The 21699-nt window shown below is 32.4% G+C and overlaps 1 protein-coding gene across 1 annotated transcript in view; it reads left to right on the top strand.

Moving 5' to 3' along the window:
* Positions 1-21699, top strand: part of LOC137402469 (fibrillin-2-like) — a 91843-nt gene that overhangs the window by 60795 nt on the left and 9349 nt on the right. Inside the window, exons 44-49 of the mRNA XM_068088969.1 lie at positions 1405-1533; positions 4304-4432; positions 6814-6962; positions 8889-9270; positions 14837-14965; positions 16982-17104. Coding sequence (XP_067945070.1) covers positions 1405-1533; positions 4304-4432; positions 6814-6962; positions 8889-9270; positions 14837-14965; positions 16982-17104 — 1041 coding nt within the window. The remainder of the gene's footprint in view (positions 1-1404; positions 1534-4303; positions 4433-6813; positions 6963-8888; positions 9271-14836; positions 14966-16981; positions 17105-21699) is intronic.

Consider the following 21699-nt stretch of genomic DNA (forward strand, 5'->3'; position numbering starts at 1 on the left):
AGCAAATAGAAGTGGCATTCAAATAGAGGTGGCGTTCAATTAGAGGTTTTATATATACAGTTATGTATATACCGTTATATATATTTACGGTATATACAGTAAAACCTCTAACTAAACACCACCTCTATTTCACTACCACTTTAGGAGAAGAGTTGAAAAATAGAGCGCCACAGCCATTTGACCGCGACATTGACATTTTTCGATTTTTACAAACCCATAACAGATAGCGATCAGTAAAAGAGTGTTCACAAAGTTGTACTAATAATTACTCCATATGCATCCAAAGGTTTAATATTGCTCCACCGGAAAAATAGAGCAAGATATAGGCAACATTGGCTTTACCCGTAATAGAGCTAAATTTATCTTCCGAAAATTCTGACAAGACATTTGAAAAATAGACCGTCAGCCTCTATTTGAACGCCGCTTCTAATTGACCACCACTACAGAGGAAGGGTTTAAAAAATAAAGCGCCATGGGGTTCAGTTGGAGGTTTTTCGGTAAGTTAGATGCAGCATCTATTTTACACGCCTGTCTGGAAGGTAGGAACTCTGCATGTAGTACATTGTTAATTTCCATTTTTTTGCATATCATACCCACAAAATGCACTAATTTCTTTGTAGGTAATTATAGTTACTAAGGTTAACATATTGTTTTGTTACTATTTTTTAATGATGATGATTTTTAACAGGCAGTAATTGCATTAGATAATTACTACGAGTTTCTTTACCACTTATTTTTTATTGCTTGCAATTGATTTGCGATGATATTACTGCTTGTGTCCTTCTTTGCATTTTGTTGGAATTTTTAAATTTTATTTTGTTGCACAGTTATTAAAACAGCTCATAAACAGTGGCAGGTAATGTGGTTGCCATTGGCTAATTTGAATAAACTAGTATCTGTATTGCTAAACTTACTAATAAGAACTGTGAGAGCAAGCCTTAGTGACATTGCACTATAACACAGAATTCTATTCAAATTTTAATTTAGATAACAATCATATCACCCAATGAATTTGCATTTTGCGTAGCTCAATGAGTTAGTTTATTGCCTGGTGAACGAGAGTTTCCGAGATCAAATATTCTGCGATACGGATTCGTTATTGCTAGATACTAATCAGCTCTAATTGGAAAGACTGAACGACAGACTGAAATATATGTATATATGTATATACATGTATACATATATACGTATATACGTGTATACATATATACGTATATATAGCGATGAAAGTCTCATCTTTTCTAAAATTTTATGAAAACCATCTGTCAGTTAAATTTTCCAAGTTCATTAAAGTATGTGGTGACTTGTTGAATATGAAAGATTTGTAGAGGGTTGTGTTCTGCTAGATTACATCATTAACAGATTTTAATCAGATATAAGTTCAGTTTGATATTTTGCTTTTAGATGTTAATGAATGTAAACAGTCAAGTTCACCATGTAAAGGAGAGAATGCAACTTGCACCAACACTGATGGTAGCTTTACTTGTGCTTGTCCTAAAGGATTCACTGGAGATGGAGTGACAAGCTGTACAGGTAAAGTTACCATTGATAATCAGTGCTACTGTCGCCAATAATCAATTCGTTAGTTTTTGTTCAACTCTGTGTGCCTTGAGCTACATAGTGTGGCTCGGCACGGCATTTGCATATAGCCAAGGCTTCTTGGAAATCATCTTATGATTAGTGATAAGTTGATTAATTAGTGTAGTATACCTGTACTTGAACAAAAGGAAACAGTTATCTGCATAAATTTAGTCGGTAGAAATAATGCTTACAGTCCATCCTGAGTACGGTTTCATGTTGCGAAACCTTATTTTTCATTAGAGTTTTTGGTTAGTGATGGCGAGTACTGTCAGACACATTCCAGCTGCTAAGGCTTGAACAATAGTACTACAGAGAGTGATTTTTTAGCAGTAATAATAATATTACTATTAATTATTATATATATTATATACTATATTTAATCTATTATATAATATATATTCAATATTTTATATATAACATATTAGACATAATATATTAATGTATGATTATAATAATATATATAATTAATTATTATATATATTATATACTATATTTAATATATTATATAATATATATATTATATTATACATATAACATATTATATATAATATATTATTATAATAATATATATGATATGTTATAATATTGTTGTAGTAATATTATTATAATAATAATATTGACAATATTGATAAATTATCTAACTCGAGCGTAATCACAGTCGAAGAGAAAATTGCCAACTAAGTGTTCAAGTTCATTCTCCAGCGCATTTGTGGCCTTTTTTATAGCATCAGCTGATGTAAAATTTTATACTGATTAATTTGGTATTAAAAACTGTTTGACATGTAGATGGAAAGTTATGACACTTCGCATGCGCTCTTTTCAAATATTAGGATTTAGCGAATATGTAATTATGTCCCGACAAAAATAAACAGTTTAGTAGCGAAAGAGTTTATACATTGATTGTTCGATACTTTATTAAGTATTCAGATTATATTGTAAGTAGCCAGACAGAACTTGCTCTTGTATGTTGTGAGTACATCTATTAAACCATAACTGTCACGTACAACTTTTATCGTATTTTCTTAGCAAATCAGACACGCTGATTCCGATTTTGTACTCAAAATAAAAATTGGTCCACTAACTTTCAGAGTATTGAAAGCCTTTTTACAGCGTTTTAATATCGGTCTTGAAAACAATACAATCGGCGTAACAAGCTCCGCCCATAAATATGTGACGAAACCTAGCTTTTCCAGGAACAGAAGTTAGGGATGTTTAGTCCGATTTAGAATAATAGAGATGGGTGTCTTAAAACCCATTATTAACTAAATCCAGCCTGTAAAATAATCTCAGTATTTTATGAAAGGTATATAAACTATTTAAAATTACTCGTAGCTTGTTACATGACGTTTAAATAGGCTGAACGCCGAGAAAAATGAGCTTAAAAAAGCGTGGTTTTATTACAAGCTAGCGTTGTTAACGCACTCTTTTGAGCTCAACTTTAAATATGCAATTTTAAATAGCTTATTTACCTTTCAGAAAAGACTGAGATTATTTTTAAGACCAAGTTTAGATAACAATGGATTGTAAAACACCCATCTCAATTATTCTAGATCGGTCTAAACATTCCTAAATTCTGTTCCTAAAAAGCTAGGTTACGTCACGTATTTATGGGCGGAGCTTGTTGCGCCGATCGTGTTGTTTTCAAGACCGATATGAAAATGTTGTAAAAAAGCCTTCAATACTCTGAAAGTTAGTGGACCAATCATTATTTTGAGTACAAAATCAGAAATCAGCGTGTCTGATTTACCTAATACAAACGATAAAAGTTGTACGTGACAGTTATGGTTTAACTTTTTGCCCATTCAAATAATGTACTCATTAAAAACTAGTCTGAGATACAGGATCAAAAATAAAGTAAAACTAAAGTTATAAAAACCTGCCCTACATCTACCTATGGGTAGGCAAATGAGTGTGGGTACGTTATGAAAATGTACCCACATTCATGCCTCAACTTTACCTAACTTGTCCATGTCTCCTCTTGTTAGTTCAATTTTATGTGATTGTCGTTTGTAATTATAAATAATGATGTTTCGCGTAGATTTATTTAAATTTCTCAAAAATCTAAAAACTATGTCTGCTTTTTAATATGGGTTTTCTTTGTAGTGATCATAATATTATCATTGTTGTTAATATCATCATTGACTGAATTGTTCAGTCGCTTAAAAACTCAGCTTTTTTTCCTCTCAAACTCTGTTTTGAAACTGTTAGTTGCTAGTTATAAAAGTTATTCTAGCTTAAGAACTCACAACTAGGATTGTAGAGAACAAATCAAGTCTTATAAAGTTAACAGCTAGTCAGCGATTGTTGTATTGTTGTGCAAGTTGATAGTTTGATGCTCTTTTACCAGATCAATATAATCAAAATAATACATTGATATGACATCTGCAGCCCGTATTTTGATAGCTATCTTTAATAGTATTACCTAACCTTCTTATTAAAAATATTCTTGTTACAATCTTGTTACAATCTTGTTATTATTAGTATTACTAGTACGTTCGGATGAGAGGTCATAATCAGTAAGCAGGATATGCATAATAATTGGTTAATGTACAAGGTGGCCAAATGGTGTAGTGCTTAGAGCGCAGGACTATAAATCAAATAACCTGAGTACAATTCCAGTGTGAGGCAGTTTTTTTCTTTACACTTTATGTGTGACTTCGGACAGATGGATTGATAGACGCTGATTTTATTGTATTAAAAATTAATAATCTTCTTATTACAGACATTGATGAATGTTTTGAAGACCCTACAGTTTGCAGAGGATACAACGCTACTTGTGAGAATACTAATGGAAGTTTCATATGCAGGTGTCCCCAGGGTTTCACAGGAGATGGTTTATCAATATGCAATGGTAAGACAACAATGGACTACATATTTAGCAAGGTTGGAGTATTTAGTCATAGAAATATGGTAGCTGTTTACTTAGAACGTCACACACTACATTTGTCACGAAAAACTATTTCGATACTCAGTTGGTAATTCGGCAAGACAACGATTGTAGAGGGGTTACATCTTTAGCACGATTGAAACTTTTAGATGCTAAAGGTTTTCTTGGAAAGTCACATACTAGATTCATTCTAAAATGGAATATCAGCTTATTTCCAGCAGGTAAGTTGCCGACAGCATATAGTTCGTGCACCATGTTCAGAACAGCATATAATTTGTGCACCATGTTCAGAACAGCATATAGTTTGTGCAACATGTACAGAACAGCATATAGTTTGTGCACCATGTACAGAACAGCATATAGTTCGTGCACCATGTACAGAACAGCATATAGTTTGTGCACCATGTACAGAACAGCATATAGTTTGTGCACCATGTTCAGAACAGCATATAATTTGTGCACCATGTACAGAACAGCATATAGTTTGTGCACCATGTACAGAACAGTATATAGTTTGTGCACCATGTTCAGAACAGTATATAGTTTGTGCACCATGTACAGAACAGCATATAGTTTGTACACCATGTACAGAACAGCATATAGTTTGTGCACCATGTTCAGAACAGCATATAGTTTGTGCACTATGTACAGAACTGTATATAGTTTGTGCACCATGTACAGAACAGTATATAGTTTGTGCACCATGTACCGAACAGCATATAGTTTGTGCACCATGTACAGAACAGCATATAGTTTGTGCACCATGTACAGAACAGCATATAGTTTGTGCACCATGTACAGAACAGCATATAATTTGTGCACCATGTACAGAACAGCATATAGTTTGTACACCATGTACAGAACAGCATATAGTTTGTGCACCATGTACAGAACAGCATATAGTTTGTACACCATGTTCAGAACAGTATATAGTTTGTGCACCATGTACAGAACAGCATATAGTTTGTGCACCATGTACAGAACAGCATATAGTTTGTGCACCATGTAGAGAACAGCATATAGTTTGTGCACCATGTACAGAACAGTATATAGTTTGTGCACCATGTACAGAACAGTATATAGTTTGTGCACCATGTACAGAACAGCATATAGTTTGTGCACCATGTACAGAACAGCATATAGTTTGTGCACCATGTTCAGAACAGCATATAGTTTGTGCACCATGTACAGAACAGCTGCCATCTAGCTCTTGCGATCTGTAATCATGATATTGCTCAACCATAAATAATATTTTAGCAATGCCATTGAGGAGAGGAGTTGTGATCAGTAAAACAATAACAAAATTTTCTAGACGGTGTAGTGAATAATCAACTCGGTTTTAGTGAAGGTTTAGAAGGGCGTTGCCTTAGTAGTTGTTACAGTAATCTTTCTTTTTCTGTGTTTAATCAGGTTCGGCTACCTTATGATAAATAAAAATCCATGGAGTACAAGCAAATTTTTTAAATTTCATGTATGAACCAAAGTTTAGCATCTTTTAACACTTAAATTACGGTCTAAACTTATTGTATTGGCTACGGGAATTTCATGTATAATAAGTAAACTGAATCTTTCTTAATTGACTTTCAGCTTATGTTTCAATTTCGTTTCCTGTATTTTAAGCCAGAGAATGCGCTTGTTTAGTACATACATAGTTTAGTCTTGGTCTGGTCAAAATATTTGGACTTAAAATTAACTTGGTTTGTTGCGAGAAGGAAACATGTGAACATGAGAGAAAGGATAACTCTCGGTATTCACACTGCATATGGATGTGCAAACAAATAAATCACGAAGCGAAGAGTCTAACAGCGTATTGATATACATACATACATACATACATACATACATACATACATACATACATACATACATACATACATACATACATACATTCATACATTCATACATACATTCATACATACATACATATAAAAATGAATGCCATTCAATTTTTAAAGACATCATAAAATATGTCTAAAGAGCACGACGAGCATTGTCTTGTTTTTAAGCTCATCAGAGGACTCTGAGAGTCTTGGTCATTTTAGAGGCATTCTGAACTTCAGATAAATAAATGTAACTGAAAGTAGCAAACTGCTGCAATTGCACACAGGTGCTTGCGAAGGAATCTCACTGGGTCAGAGTATGAGAAAGATTTATGTAGTTTAATCATTAGTTGTTTTTAAGTTTAACCATTATTTTTCACCCCACAAGTACTGAAACCACGAAAAGTAAATCATGAAGTGGCAAATGATTACTGTATCTGATTACTTACTCCAAAGTTTGTAATGAAGCTTTATTTTCTCTTTTTTATATTAGATAAGGATAAACATCGCTTTGTTATTTTTTAGCACCAACAACAACCACTTCAACATCTACTGTAATCACAACAACGACAGCTCCGACATTCCAGTCTATAGTTACAATTACTGTGCCTCTACAGACGGCAGACACAAACCCGAGAGCCCTCGAGATTTATCGACAGGCTGTTGCCCAAACGGTAAAGTTTTTTTTATGTCATTTTGTTTAAATACATTTTTCAGGAAAAATTCAAGCAACAACTGCAATGTAAATAAGAATTATATATTTATAACGTCTACCACAAAAAACTCCAACTTCACTTTCTATAAAAAGTTAAAACAAAAGACACAATAAGACACACACATATGTGTATATAAATATTTATATATGTTGCTATATCGTATAGCTGTAGCGTAGTTTTATGTGTGCTCAACCATGAGAGCAAGTAGTTAGCTCTTATTAGTAAGCTTGATCAAATTAGCCATTGTCAATGTGCCAGGCTAATGGCAAGTGGTAGGCAAGTACATTGCTTGCCACTGTTTATAAGCTGTTTTGGAATACCTGTGCAATGTCGGGCGTTCACCTAGTATATTTAAATACTATATATCTATACATTAACATTTACATATATACAGTATACCCTCACTTTTCAATGGGATCGGTGTCACCCCTGATAAATAAAAATCTGTGAAATCGAAATTCATTTTTAATGTGCATGTTCTAGCCAAAATTTAAACACCAAAACAGCTAAACTGCTTCATAAACAAATTGTAATTGTTTTCTGTATAATAAGTAAGTAAACTTAAGCTATCTTGACTTTTAGTTTGTATTTCAGTCTCAGTATTTTAAGCCAGAGAATGTACTTATGTACATAGTATGGCAATCGGCTACACCTCGTCTGCTCTGAATATTTATCCTTACGATTAACTGAGTTTGTGGTGAAAACAAAGTTTTTAAAGAGTTTTGTGAATTTGATATTTATTCAACGTTCAATCTTTTTGTGAATTAATTTTCTGCTATTTGTGGTTTCTTAATAAACATTCTTAAACGCGAAATACTGAAACCGTGAAAGGTGAGCAGCGAAGTAGCAAGTGATTATTTTTTTTCATAGCTATAGATTTATTATTCATTTATGTAGATATATAGATATTTCAGATATATTTACGTTGGTTTATTTATCTTTTGAAGTTTAAACAATGGAAATAATAATTTTAACCGTCTGTCTGTTGACGCTTTGTTAAAACTTACGAATGATGTTGTTTAATTTGCCCAAATGGTTAGACTTTCTGTGCATCGCAAAAGTTTCAAGGAATAAGTTTCGTGTAAATTACTACAAAAGTCACCCCAGAATATGCTCATCATTACAGCTTCAAACTATTTCAATTGAAGTTTCAAAACAATTTAACATGAAACAGAGTTGTAATCGGTTGGTGGTTATTTTGTGCTATTAAAATATTTCATCCATTTTATCTCTGTTAGTTATAGTTTTAGCAGGTTTTTAAATATAAATAATTCTATTTGTAGCAGTGTTACTGTCTGTCCTGATCACTTCATGTTCTATTCATTGCCTTTTATCTTCTGTTCTTTAATAAAATTTTAGCCAGCTAAATCACTTTACCATCTTCTGTGTAGACTACTTCATAAGTTTAGTACTTTTACTATGAAGGTAATTTAATAGATTTTAATGTCTTCATCAAAATTGGCTACTAATTCTCATTAAATGTTCCTAACAAAAATACTCTTTGGCTTTTAGCTTTAATCTTTTTTCTCCTTGTTTGACAAAACAAAACTTCATATTATAATGAAAATTATGCTATAGATACAGTCATCATAACAGCTTCAAAAACTTTTAATGCAAGTTTTAAAAGTAAAACTTAAAATTTAATCTTATCCAATTGCCATTAAATACTCCTTATATTTTAATCTTATCTTTCTTCCCAACTTCATAGATTCTATAGTGTGACAATTTGTGCTTCCAGTTCTCATTTAAAATTCTTAATAAATGTTTACTTTAGGTTTTTTATTCTTCATTTGCTTGTATGATAAATAAGTTATGATATTCTCATCGAATATAATATATTTTATGATTTACCTTGCTATTCTATTTTCTTAATATTTGTTACAGCTAGAGCAGTATTATGGTACCTCCAACCACACCCATAACATCACATCTGTCAGTTGCTCTTCGGTTAACCAGAGTAATGAACACTTCAGCTGTAACGTAGAGTGGATGAACATACCAGTAAAAAGGGTTAAACGTCTGGCTGGTCTTAATCTGGCAGACCTTCTCAATCAAAATTTGAAAGACAATATTGACAAACTCGCGCATGCTAAAAATGTTACAGTAAATGTTTCTGGTAATGTCACATTAACGAATGATCAGATTTCTCAAACACATAAAATTGTTGAAAGGACGACTACAACAACAGCAACAATAACAACAACACCTTCAACAACAGTAACTCCATCAACAAGCTTGGTCACTAGTCCTACTACAACTCCGACAGGTAAGTCTGTTTTAGTGTACATTTTAAACTTTCACCTGCAGAGTATGTTCTAGCACTCTTGTTTAACCCTTTCACTGCCGAGCATGTACAAATTTGGTTATCTGCTAAGTGCCAGCCATTTTACCGAAAATTGCCGATATAGCTTCATGATATATAAACAGTATTTTTTCCAATTTCAACCTCTATTTAGAACAATTTTGTTACATATTTTAATTTGCTAACATATTAGCCATCATTGCTATGCAAAAATTCAATGGATCTATACCTTGTGCGATGATAAAGCTGTGTGATGCTATGTTCGATGCAAAGCTAAAACGATTTTCCATGTTTCTGATTCTTACAAAATTATTACTTTTAACACTCTCAGAGACAGTGCTGCTGCTTTAATTATCTGTATAATCACGAAAATATGAATCTGAAATGGCTATAATGTCATCAACATTACTAATTACCTGTTTTCTGACTCGCGCGCGTTTATTAATGAACTCACACAAAAAATGTTCGTTATTAAATTAGAAATTCTCTAACAAAAGTTTAAAATTGCTTCGTTACTTTAAGCTAATTTTATAGACAAACATTCGGACAACACTGTCAATTTCATAAAAGTCCTAAAGACCGTGGGTTATGGTGTCAACGAATAATAAAATGAGGTAACTACGCAATTGCAGGGAATATCGCAATAATGCGTCTACGGCAGTCGTCCCACGAAAACGCATTTATGCGTCTACGGCAGTGAAAGGGTTAAATATGCCTCCCAACCTAGTAACAAAAAATTATGAAGTTGATTTGTAAGTTGTCACTTGTGTCATTTTTTTAAATATTTTATACAAAAATATACTTATTTCTCTATTAATTAGGATCTTTTGATATTTGAGTTGTTCTAATTGCCAGGATGTTTCAAGATTAAAATTGGCCAAATTTGATCCCAGTTAAAATGCCCAGAAAAAACAGTGCCCAGACTTCTCTAAAAACGATGCCAGTAGTCATATGTATATGTTTATAAGTGATAAATATACAGTCTCATTGGCATCAGGCACTTATATGTTTACACCCCATTTTGAGAAAAGCATTGGGGCAAATTCTAATATGAATCGCAATATAAGCTGAGGCTATATTATTATATATAATTGTTATTATATATTATATTAATTATATAATAAAGTTTTATTCTAACAATCATAAGCAATGAAAATAAAATATTTATGTGTAAATAAAGATGCATAGCAATGCGATCTGTATGAAATGTACTTCCTGTTTGATTTTCATGGCAAGAAAGTCAAGCAGAAAATATGTCTATTGACGTCACTTTTGTTGAAGCTTGTGAACCATGATGATGTATTGCCGATTTTAATCTTAAAACATCCTGGCAGTCAGATCACATGATACCGCTAAATACACTAAATCACTTAATACAGCAAACAAAATTTCCAAGGATGCAAAACAACTGTACTTTTTAATAGAATCTGCTTGCTTAGAAATTGACTTGCAACAAAATTTACATTACAGTTTTTTGGTATCAAAAGATTCACTGTCTTACTCTGCTAGGTTGTAGGTGCAAAATATATGGGAATATGATTACAAGCTCTTAAAAGCTCAATAACGAACAGTTAATTGTCGCTATCACGAGACCGCCGTAGATTAGGATGTCTTTCCAAAATGGCTCAAATAGGACGTAGTTGTACAAGATAGCTTCTGTTTACACTTTCACGCAACTTCATTCGTCGAAATGTTTTTACAAATATACTTCGCGAATTCAATAAAACCATGTCTATTGTTCTTACGCGTATATTTCATCGCCATTATAATGCTGTCACTTTCAGCACTGATATCTTATAACCTATCGTGAAAATTCGTTGAATTTTTTGACTTTAGCTCGAAGGAGTACATATCATTCTCTGATAGACATGACGAGCCTGTTGGTCATCTGTGATAGTCGAAAAATGCTGCGGAAATTTTTCGCGAAGTATGGGTCACATGATCAGATTACGACTTGACGATTAGACCAAGCCTAAACAAACTGTAAAGTAGCGAGCATCTATATTTGATACAAGGTCTTCGGTAAAACCCGAAGTGTTTGTCATAAACTAATGCTACGAGAAGTTTTATATTGCGTCTTTTATTGGCCTTTCAATTTACGTGAGATCACGACAAAACAACCACCAAATGTAATGACTACGTCAGATGGATAAACTGATTTCAATCTACGGCGGTTTCGTAATGGTGGCAATTAACTGTGGGTTTTTAAGCTTTTATAAGCTTGTAATCACATTTCCACATAATTTACACCTACAACACAGCAGAGTAAGCCATGGTGAATTTTTTGATACCAAGTAACTGTAATGTGAATTTTCTTGCAAGTCAACCTTTAACAATTTGTCATGAGGGACCTTTTAAAGGGCACATCCATTTAGGGTGTGTCGATATCACATATAAGGTGTTCTATCGCATTTAGTAACGATTAATAGCCAGCAATTAATAATACATATTAATATTTTAAGTAATATATTATAGTATAATATAATACTATTAATAGTATTATATTGTTTATGATATTATAAGTAATATAATATTTATGTTATTGTGTAATAATATTACATAATGTTATTAATGATATTACAGCATTATTAACAATCATCTAATATTATTATACTAATTATTATTAATATAATTTTATTATTATTAATGATAATAAATACTATTATTGTTTGTTTATTATAAATAAAATTATATTGAATTAACCTTAAATAATAAGAAAAATTATTTAATATTTTTAATAATAATACCCTATTACTACTTTATTAAAGTTTTATTACAGTTTTAATAATAATGCTTTATCATATTGTGTGTTACTAAGGAAAAGAAGTATTATAACAGTGAGTACACTAAATGTGCAATCACTATTCTTTCCCTTTTTAAAAGTACCAAATTTTAGCCCGTTGAAATACAAATGCGGTCTTTTCACTGCAGACATTTTACGTGCATTACATCACCTTTTTAGAGAAAATTTGCCCTAAAAAGGTGTCTGCATTGAAAAGTGGTTTTGTGAAACATTTCTCTTTTTTGAGGGTTCGAGCGATCTGGAGAACTTTTATTTCTTGATCCTGACCCACTAATTACTCATATTGTATAAAAATTATATTCCTTGAAAAGCACAATTCGGTCGACATCGTGATGCTAGGCATATGATGATGGTCCAATGTCAATATAATCTGCATCAGACTGCTAACTTTGTACATGCATGTTGCGCAATAGTTAAATAGCTGATGTAGTATTGCACAATCCATGGTTGAGTCATACTATTTCTTTAATAACACAGTTCACTTACTTAGTTATTACGCAATATTCTATTTTTAGCAACTGACTAATAATGCTGTTTTTCTAGAAATTACCGGAATAATGTTTTAGTATATAAGGACTGACATACTGCTAGCTGGATATATTCGTTATTCACAATTCAATAAAGACAACGTCTAATGAAAAGTTTGAATCTTCTCTTGATAGACCCGCACAAGGGGTCGCATATAAGAACTCGGGGTGTCACCACATCTACTGTGTGACATCCAACAAAGCTTGTTCGAAAGCTGATCAAAACCCAAACTTTTGGGTCAACGAAAAGTTACTACTCGGAGAATGCTTCTAAACAAAATGTTAGTTAGCAACAGTCGTTGTAAAACCATGGGTTGCCAGTTTTATATCTGAATGTTGTAAAATGTAATTTGTGTTTGTGAATAATGTCTGTCTTTACTATACGAACAGCTCTCATTTCTTCTAATTAATACAGACTGGAAAATGTACGGACATTTAAAAAGTTTAGACTTTGAAAAAAGTCTGAACAATGAGAACTGAGTACTATACATTAAACAACCTCTATAGTCCCACACACAAACTACTAGACTACAATATGGTACAATATGCACATACACTATATATGTGAGAGTAGATTATGGTTATATATAAAATAGGGTGTAATATCAATAACAGTAGTAACAGCAACGGAAATTACAATTCATGGTCCGATTAATTAAGTGATGGCCGACTGTAGTAGAATTTTAGGAATTTTAATAATTTTTACTTATCTCCAAGCTTTATGTACCAAGTTGGTCTATGTTGGCACATTTCCAGCTCCTCAATTTATTTATGATCGGCCATTAAATACTATTATTTTTAGCTATCAAATGCATGTCTGCCACTTCCTGTATACTACTGATGCATCATGGGTGAATATAAGCCAATTCACGTGCTGCCATAGGACTGCAATGATTGGTTTCAGCATCTTATTTTCCTTTCAGTTTGACAGGGCTGTGTTTTTTGACAATTTTAGTAAATCTTTTTGTATTTTAACATTGAAACCTGGACAATCTTTACAGTAATTTAAATAGTAGAATCTTTTTACTTAAAATACCAAAAGTGACTAAATGGACAAATATTGCTGGATCAGGTCATATGGTGTATGACTGTAAATGTATTGATTACGAATCTGTTTTCTTGTTATCCGAAATCTGAAAATGCTCAGAATGAAAAGTTGATTCACTTTGTAGATCCCTAATAGGTATACTATCGGGTGAATGGAAGACAACTCCTAAATTCTGACTCAGTCACTCATTATTTTACGAGTGCATGTAACAATGTCTATTTTTAATTGTCTATGATCAACTTAATTCACAACATTTCTTGTTTTGAAGGCATAAAATGTGAATTTTATAATGTTCTAGTGGTCATTTATAACTGATTGCCTGTCTATGAACTAATGTATTTTAATTCTTAAATAATAACTGATACAACACTAAACCATTTCTGTTATCTTCTAATAGATTCATCTTGCTCCTTATGAATCTCATGTTGTTGAGTGGAAGTTAACTCTTGAATTATCATTTCACTATTAACTTTGTTTGTGTTCTGGTGGTCTTCTATAACTGTCGGAGAATTAGCTCTATGAAATGCTGTCTTTCACTTATAGAACGCATAAAGTGTGACAAAGTTAACTGCTCTGTGAATGCTCAATGCGCTATCTCTAACGATAATGGGAGATTTAGCTTCCACTGTAAATGTAAGGAAGGATTTACTGGAAATGGAATCAACTGTACAGGTAATGTCTACTTTCAGTTTTCGTGAATCACAAATTCGATAACTCATTATTATTGTTATTAACTATTATTGTTCATTATTTCTTATCAACTGCTAGTTGTGAGTTGAGTTAAATTGTATATATTTACTATATAACTTCTAATTCTTAGCCTTAGATTCACACTTGAAAAAAATCAATGTTCTCAAAGGCGGCAAAGAAACGAGACCCATTGGAGCTAAAGCTTTTTATTCCCCTTGGAATTTACACTTATAAATTGTTAGTGGAAAATCAAAGTCAGTCTGACAAGATAATGACATAGTGAAATGTGAATAGCAGGTGAAATAGACTCCAACGCTCACCTACGCAATTGGGAACTTTAGATTGTGAGTTTGTAGTCAGAAACACATCATATTTTCTGCAACATAAGCAATTTTTTTATGTAAGTGCACTTCTATTACTTTGTAAATGTTTAATGCACTGCGTGTCATTCTTTTTCTCCAGACATTGATGAATGCTCGGTAAAAAACCAACCATGTCAAGGAACTAATGTGTCATGTGTGAACACACCAGGTAGTTACGAGTGCAAGTGTAGAAAGGGGTTTGAGAAGGATGGAGAGTTCAGATGCAAAGGTGAGGCAACTTTCTTCCCATGTGTATTAGCCCCAGCTGATCAGTGCCAATGTGGATAATGAGGCAAAATCACCTGAACAAACTAATTGGTTTTTAAATTTAATATTTTAACACTTATGTTCTATTTGTTAACTCTGATAGTGCTGATGATGTTAATGCTATTTTGATCAGCTGATCAGTGTCAATGTGAGCAATAGTACGACCTGTTATATTTCATTCAAAACAGTTTTACAACATGCGTATTTTTACATAGTATTTTATGTGTATAATTTTATTTGTATAGTTATCTCAGTTGATAGTTTAAGGAAACAATAACAATAACTAAAGCAATAACAATAGTACAAGATGCAGAACATTAACTGAAAAGAATCGTTTGCTTCGAATTTTAACATAGTTGATGTTTTTTTATATAACTTTTAGATTTATTTAATGCTTTTAAATATCTATAAATAATCCCATAATGTCACAGTACATATTGTTAGTCTGCATAAATACTATGTTTCTACAATTTTTGTTGTTTTCCTGCAAACTTACCACGTGTTTCTTTCAGGTCTTCTACGAGTTCGCTAAAAATATTTGGTTTCAAGTCTTGATCTGATTTTTGAATACCAGCCATCTAAAAGTCCACCTATAAGTTATCTGATTAAAAATGGAAGACATCTTGGGCATCAGAGGGTTTAAAGATAAACTTACACAACATTTTAGTAGATTTTATCAGAAGGTAACAGTATTTTTATATCATTAGCAATCAGTGTTGATGTTTGAAATGATCTACTGCCAGGGTGCTTCAAAATTAAAATTGACAAAACTTGATCACCGTCAAAACGTTCAGAAGAAAAGTTGGAGAGAAATGAAATCAATAGTTGCTATGGTTAATACCCGGGCATTCCATTCTAGTTGCAGTGTTACATGCCTCTTTTCTGTCTGTCTCTTGGTAACTATAGATGTCATAATCACAATTTCGTTTGACCTCAAAATTTTAGCCCTGATCAAGCTCTTGCCGATGTTAATCTCAAAACCTCATGGAAGTCAGATGACTTCAAACACAAAAAAACTATCGCAAATGATTGAAAAATACTGATACTTTCTAATAAATATACTGAAAGTTTGTGCGAGTTGCTTTAATGATAGTCGGAATTAAGATTCTCTATTAGGGAACCAGAATTATTCTCTAACTAGACATTTATACGAGGATGAGGGTTAGTAATGTTATTAAAACATGTCCTCTAGCAGTCCACTGTGTGGTGACAGTTGTAATAATTAACTACAAAATTATTCTGACAGGCATCAGATAGTGAGCACAATTCTAGCAGCTTTTGCAATTTATGTAGTCCAAGACTTATAACGCGACACGCAAAAAAATTACGCGATTTAACATAGTAAATATGATGCAACTGACTTGATTGCGCTATATATGGCAAATCTTTTTACAACGGAACTTTTGCTGTTAAGAATAAACCTTTGCCATTATTAAAAAAGAAACGATATGTTTTGTACGATCTGTCCGAACGATAAAGAACCAACAATAGCACAATTAAGGCATTATTGCATCGTATGTACTATGTTGAATTGCGCTGGTACTTTTATTGTGTGTCGTAATACGTCTCTTGGACTATACCAATTGCAAAAGCTGTTGAAATCGCAATCGCTAACAATTTGTTCAACCAATTAAATGCATTTCGTTGACGATTTCGGTGTGCATGCGCAGCTCTGAGAATTCTGTGAATTTCGACCGAATAACTCTGTGTTTTTTGTTCATTTCCTGATTTCGGCCAGAACCCATGAAAAAATCGTCATGTATGGCCAAACCTTTATTCTACCAAGGTGAATGTCATGAGTTCGAGTCCTTTTAAAAGCAATCTTTTTTCTTAACCTCTAAGCATGGCATTGGACAAACAGACAGATGTAAGAACATGACTTTTAATATAGTAAAGACTCTCTTGCAGATTTGCAGTGTTTATCTTAATTACACTTCTCAGGGTTTCAACTATTAATGAAAGTATATTTTGTAAACAGACACAGACGAGTGCTTGAGCTCTCCGTGCAAAGTGGCCAACTCAACATGTGAGAATCTTGAAGGAGACTTTATGTGTCATTGTCCCAGAGGCTACATCAGTCATAAAGGGGCAGAATGCGAAGGTTTGTATGAACTTGGACTAAATAATTGTGTTGGAATAGAGTGTTTCTATTATATTTTTATTATATTTTCATTAACCTGTTTATTATTATTACTAGTACTATAGTACACTTGTCAGTCTGTGCTCTGTGAGGGCTCAGCAAGAGTGCTCAGTATGTCATTATTACTATGGTTTATTCAATTCAGCATTGAATCAGTATAATAATCACATACTGAGGTGTTGAGGTGGCTGAGTGGTTTATTGGTAGTTTTCTTATCTTGGAGTCAGTCATCCTGGGTTCGATTCCCATGTGAGGTATTATTTTTCTTGATGCTTTTCGTGTGGCGTCAGACAAATGGATGGCCACGGATCTTATTATAGTAAACATTTTGTATTTTATCTCAGTCCTATTTGACACCTCTTTTTTTGTTTCTCGCTATAGGAAAAGTGCTAGCTTCACTAGCTCTGCGCCAAACCTAGCAGAAACAAGCAGTATGTTTCAAATCGGCATATATTTTGCTTCACTTGAAGTATAGTAGAGAGCATGCATTAGCAGAATAGTGCAAAACAACTCTGAGTATCGTTGTCTTTGCCTGGTCTTTATATAATTTATCAAGGGCTTTGGCTCCGCATCATTTTTTGAGTCAGTCTCAGGTCGGTTGTTGGGCTGCGCTGGTCCGAGGTGAGTTAGTCGTCAGTGTGTTTACTGACCCACCGTCCACCACAGTATTTCTGATAAAAAAAACTTCAAATTGTTCTTGTATTCATAGATGGATCAATTTGTTCTTGTATTCATAGATGGATCAAATTGTTCTTGTATTCATAGATGGATCAAATTGTTCTTGTATTCATAGATGGATCAAATTGTTCTTGTATTCATAGATGGATCAAATTGTTCTTGTATTCATAGATGGATCAATTTGTTCTTGTATTCATAGATGGATCAATTTGTTCTTGTATTCATAGATGGATCAAATTGTTCTTGTATTCATAGATGGATCAATTTGTTCTTGTATTCATAGATGGATCAATTTGTTCTTGTATTCATAGATGGATCAATTTGTTCTTGTATTCATAGATGGATCAAATTGTTCTTGTATTCATAGATGGATCAAATTGTTCTTGTATTCATAGATGGATCAAATTGTTCTTGTATTCATAGATGGATCAAATTGTTCTTGTATTCATAGATGGATCAAATTGTTCTTGTATTCATAGATGGATCAAATTGTTCTTGTATTCATAGATGGATCAAATTGTTCTTGTATTCATAGATGGATCAAATTGTTCTTGTATTCATAGATGGATCAAATTGTTCTTTGCTTTTTCTCTTTATTTTTGGTTGGTGAACTAGCTTCTGCTGCAATATATACATGTATTAACACTTGTGATTGATGAACTAGCTTATTGCGTAATATACCCATGTTTGTCATGGGTGGACTAGCTTCTACTATGATGGTCAATAATTGTGATCGGTGAACTAGCTCTCATGATATATCAATGTTTGTGATTGGTGAGCTATCACCTTCAAAGATATATTTATGCTTTTGATTGGTAGACTAGATTCTTGTTTTTTAGCAGCTGATGAGGTTAGATAATATTTAGGCCAATGAAATTGTTTTACTCATAAACAAAAAGCTCTAAAGGCACCGTAAACCTTAAACTAAAGTAGATATTTAAACTCTATCTGTTGTGCTAAGGAAGAACTCATAACAAATTTTAGTAGATTTTGATATAATCATTTTTGGTCTATCCTTTGGGATTTTTTTATGTTTGAGGTGATCTGACTGCCAGGATGATCCAAGATTACAACCGGCAAAACTTGATCGTAGTTAAAATGGTTAGAAGAAAAATAAGTTCAAAATGACGTCACTAGCTGCTATAGTTGACATCGGCTATTGTGCTCATGCTGCAAAGTAACTAGTCTCTGTTCTGTCAGTCTCTTTGTAATTTGTAATTGTGTAACTTGTACTTTTGCGTAAGTTGAGCATTCCAACCTCGGTCAAGTTTAGTAAATTTTAATCTTGATACATCCTGGCAGTCAGATCACCTCACCTATCAAAAACAATCGCAAATGATAGAATATATTTTCTGATAAAATATATTAAAAGTTTTTTTAAGTTCATTTGTAAGATAAATGTTGAATATATTATATTAGTCAGTTTTAACTACTACCATTTACTAGCACTCACCTTAGAAAGCAGAGAGCCAATTGTTTCGGAGAGCCAATTTATCAGTCAAGTTTGTAAGTATAAAAGGTAATTGGATGACGAAGGGAAATATTGTTTCATTTTTTATTACAGGGAACATTAGCTATATGTTGGTTCTATACAAAATAGTAAGGATTGTACCTCTGAGGTCTATTTCTCAGCTTAGCAGTATTATATTAAGCACAACCAGTTTAATAGAGTTTTGCTGGTCTGCATATAACTCACACAAGACATATCCAACATCTAATAAAATAATTTACCCTTTCTCTACAATGTTGGAGAACCTATACTCTTATAACCTTTAGACTAGAGATGTACAAAATATAGATATTTTGTAGATGCGAGAGTTGTCTGCCCTGATGATACACACCGCTGTTCCTTAGATGGAAAGTGTGTCTTTGACTCGACGCTTTCTTCTTCTTTGACGCTTGGTCTAAAGTGTACCTGCAATCCTGGGTACACCGGTGACGGCTACAATTGTAGTAGTAAGTAAAATACACAATATCAGTTATCATGTTGATATGTTACAAACAGACAACAACCTTTGCTAAAACCTTTGTTAGGTATAGAGACTACTTTGCTAAAGACTTCATCAGAATAAATGATGAATGTGGACAAAATCAAAATCAAATTGTAGTTTTTGCATGTTTAAAGATGGAGTTAGTTTGAGAGGAGTGTAGTGCACATTGATGGTAGCATATAATATAATATATATATATTATATATATCTATATATATATAGTTCTCGATGTTGGGTTGTTAGTATGGCAAGTTAGAGCAAATAAATTAATAATAATATATAGATAATATATAGATAATATATAATTAAATATATATATAATATATATATTATATTATATATATATATATATAATATTATATATATAGAGCAAATATATTAATAAGCTATATATAGAGCAAATAAATTAATAATAATATATAGATAATATATAGATAATATATAATTAAATATATATATAATATATATATTATATTATATATATATATTATATATATATATATATTATATTATATATTATCTATAAACATAATTCTCATTGTTTTCGTTATTGATCTGTCATATGTCCAGTCTGTTATAGCAACTAAAATAGTCCAGCAACTATAGCAATATGTTTATAGCAACTATGAATATGAATGAAAAAACTACTTCGCAGTAGAATTGAACTCGGAAACACCTTCTTCTGCAGACAGGTGCATCAACTACTGTGCCACATGGCCACCTTGCCCTACTATGGTAGCTGTCTATATATATTATACATGTATATATATTATATATAAATTATATAATTTATATATAACTAACTAGAGGTTGGAATAAGTTCATTTTACTTACCTTTCTTCCAGATTGGTGTTTTTCTTTGGGGTCACGACTTTGGTCTTTGGGGTCTGTTTCGACAAGGTCACGAAACAGACCTGTCGTGACCCCAAAGAAAAACGCCAATATGGAAAAAAGATAAGTAACATTCACCTATTCCAACGCTGTAGTTAGTTATAACACTTAGTTTTAGAGCGTAGAGTGCTGTTAGCAGTAGGCTTGACCAAATATATATGTGGTCAGGCCACATATATATTTATACATATATACATTTATATATATATATATATATAAATTTATATATATATATATATAAATTGTTTCCTCACCCTGGATACCCCATATGGGTGGTAAACTCTGCTCTAACTTGGGTCTCCTACCAGAGACCTGGGAGTTTGAGCACTCACCTCAAGATCTTAGCTGTTCCCAATAGCGCACTTTTCTGCAACTCACCTGAGTTGATTGCTGTTGGTATTTGGGCAAGCCACATTTTATGCGCCGGTGTTATTGCGCCCAGTGCCCCAATGACTACTGGGATTTCAGTTGTTCTTACATACCAGCATTTTTCAATTTCTTCTCCAAGAGGGAGATATTTCTCTACCTTTTCTTTTTCTTTGCTGGCTATATTGTAGTCATTGGGTACTGTAGTCATTGGGTACTGCTATATATATATATATATATATATATATATATATATATATACATATATACATATATACATATATACATGTATGTACATACATATATGTACATGTATATATATATATATATATATATATATACATGTACATATATGTATGCACATACATGTATATATATATATATATATGTACATATATATATGTACATGTATATATGTATATGTACATGTATATGTACATGTATATGTACATGTATGTATATATATATATATACATATATATATACATGTATATATATACATATATACATGTATATATATGTACATATACATATATGTACATATATTGATACAAGAAATTGACAAAGAATCCGGATAGTGAAATTTAGGTTGTGATACTAGAGAGTTTATAACCTGAAACGTAAAATGGC

This window comes from Watersipora subatra, chromosome 8 (assembly GCF_963576615.1).
Source record: "Watersipora subatra chromosome 8, tzWatSuba1.1, whole genome shotgun sequence".
NCBI classification, from domain to species: Eukaryota; Metazoa; Bryozoa; class Gymnolaemata; order Cheilostomatida; family Watersiporidae; genus Watersipora; species Watersipora subatra.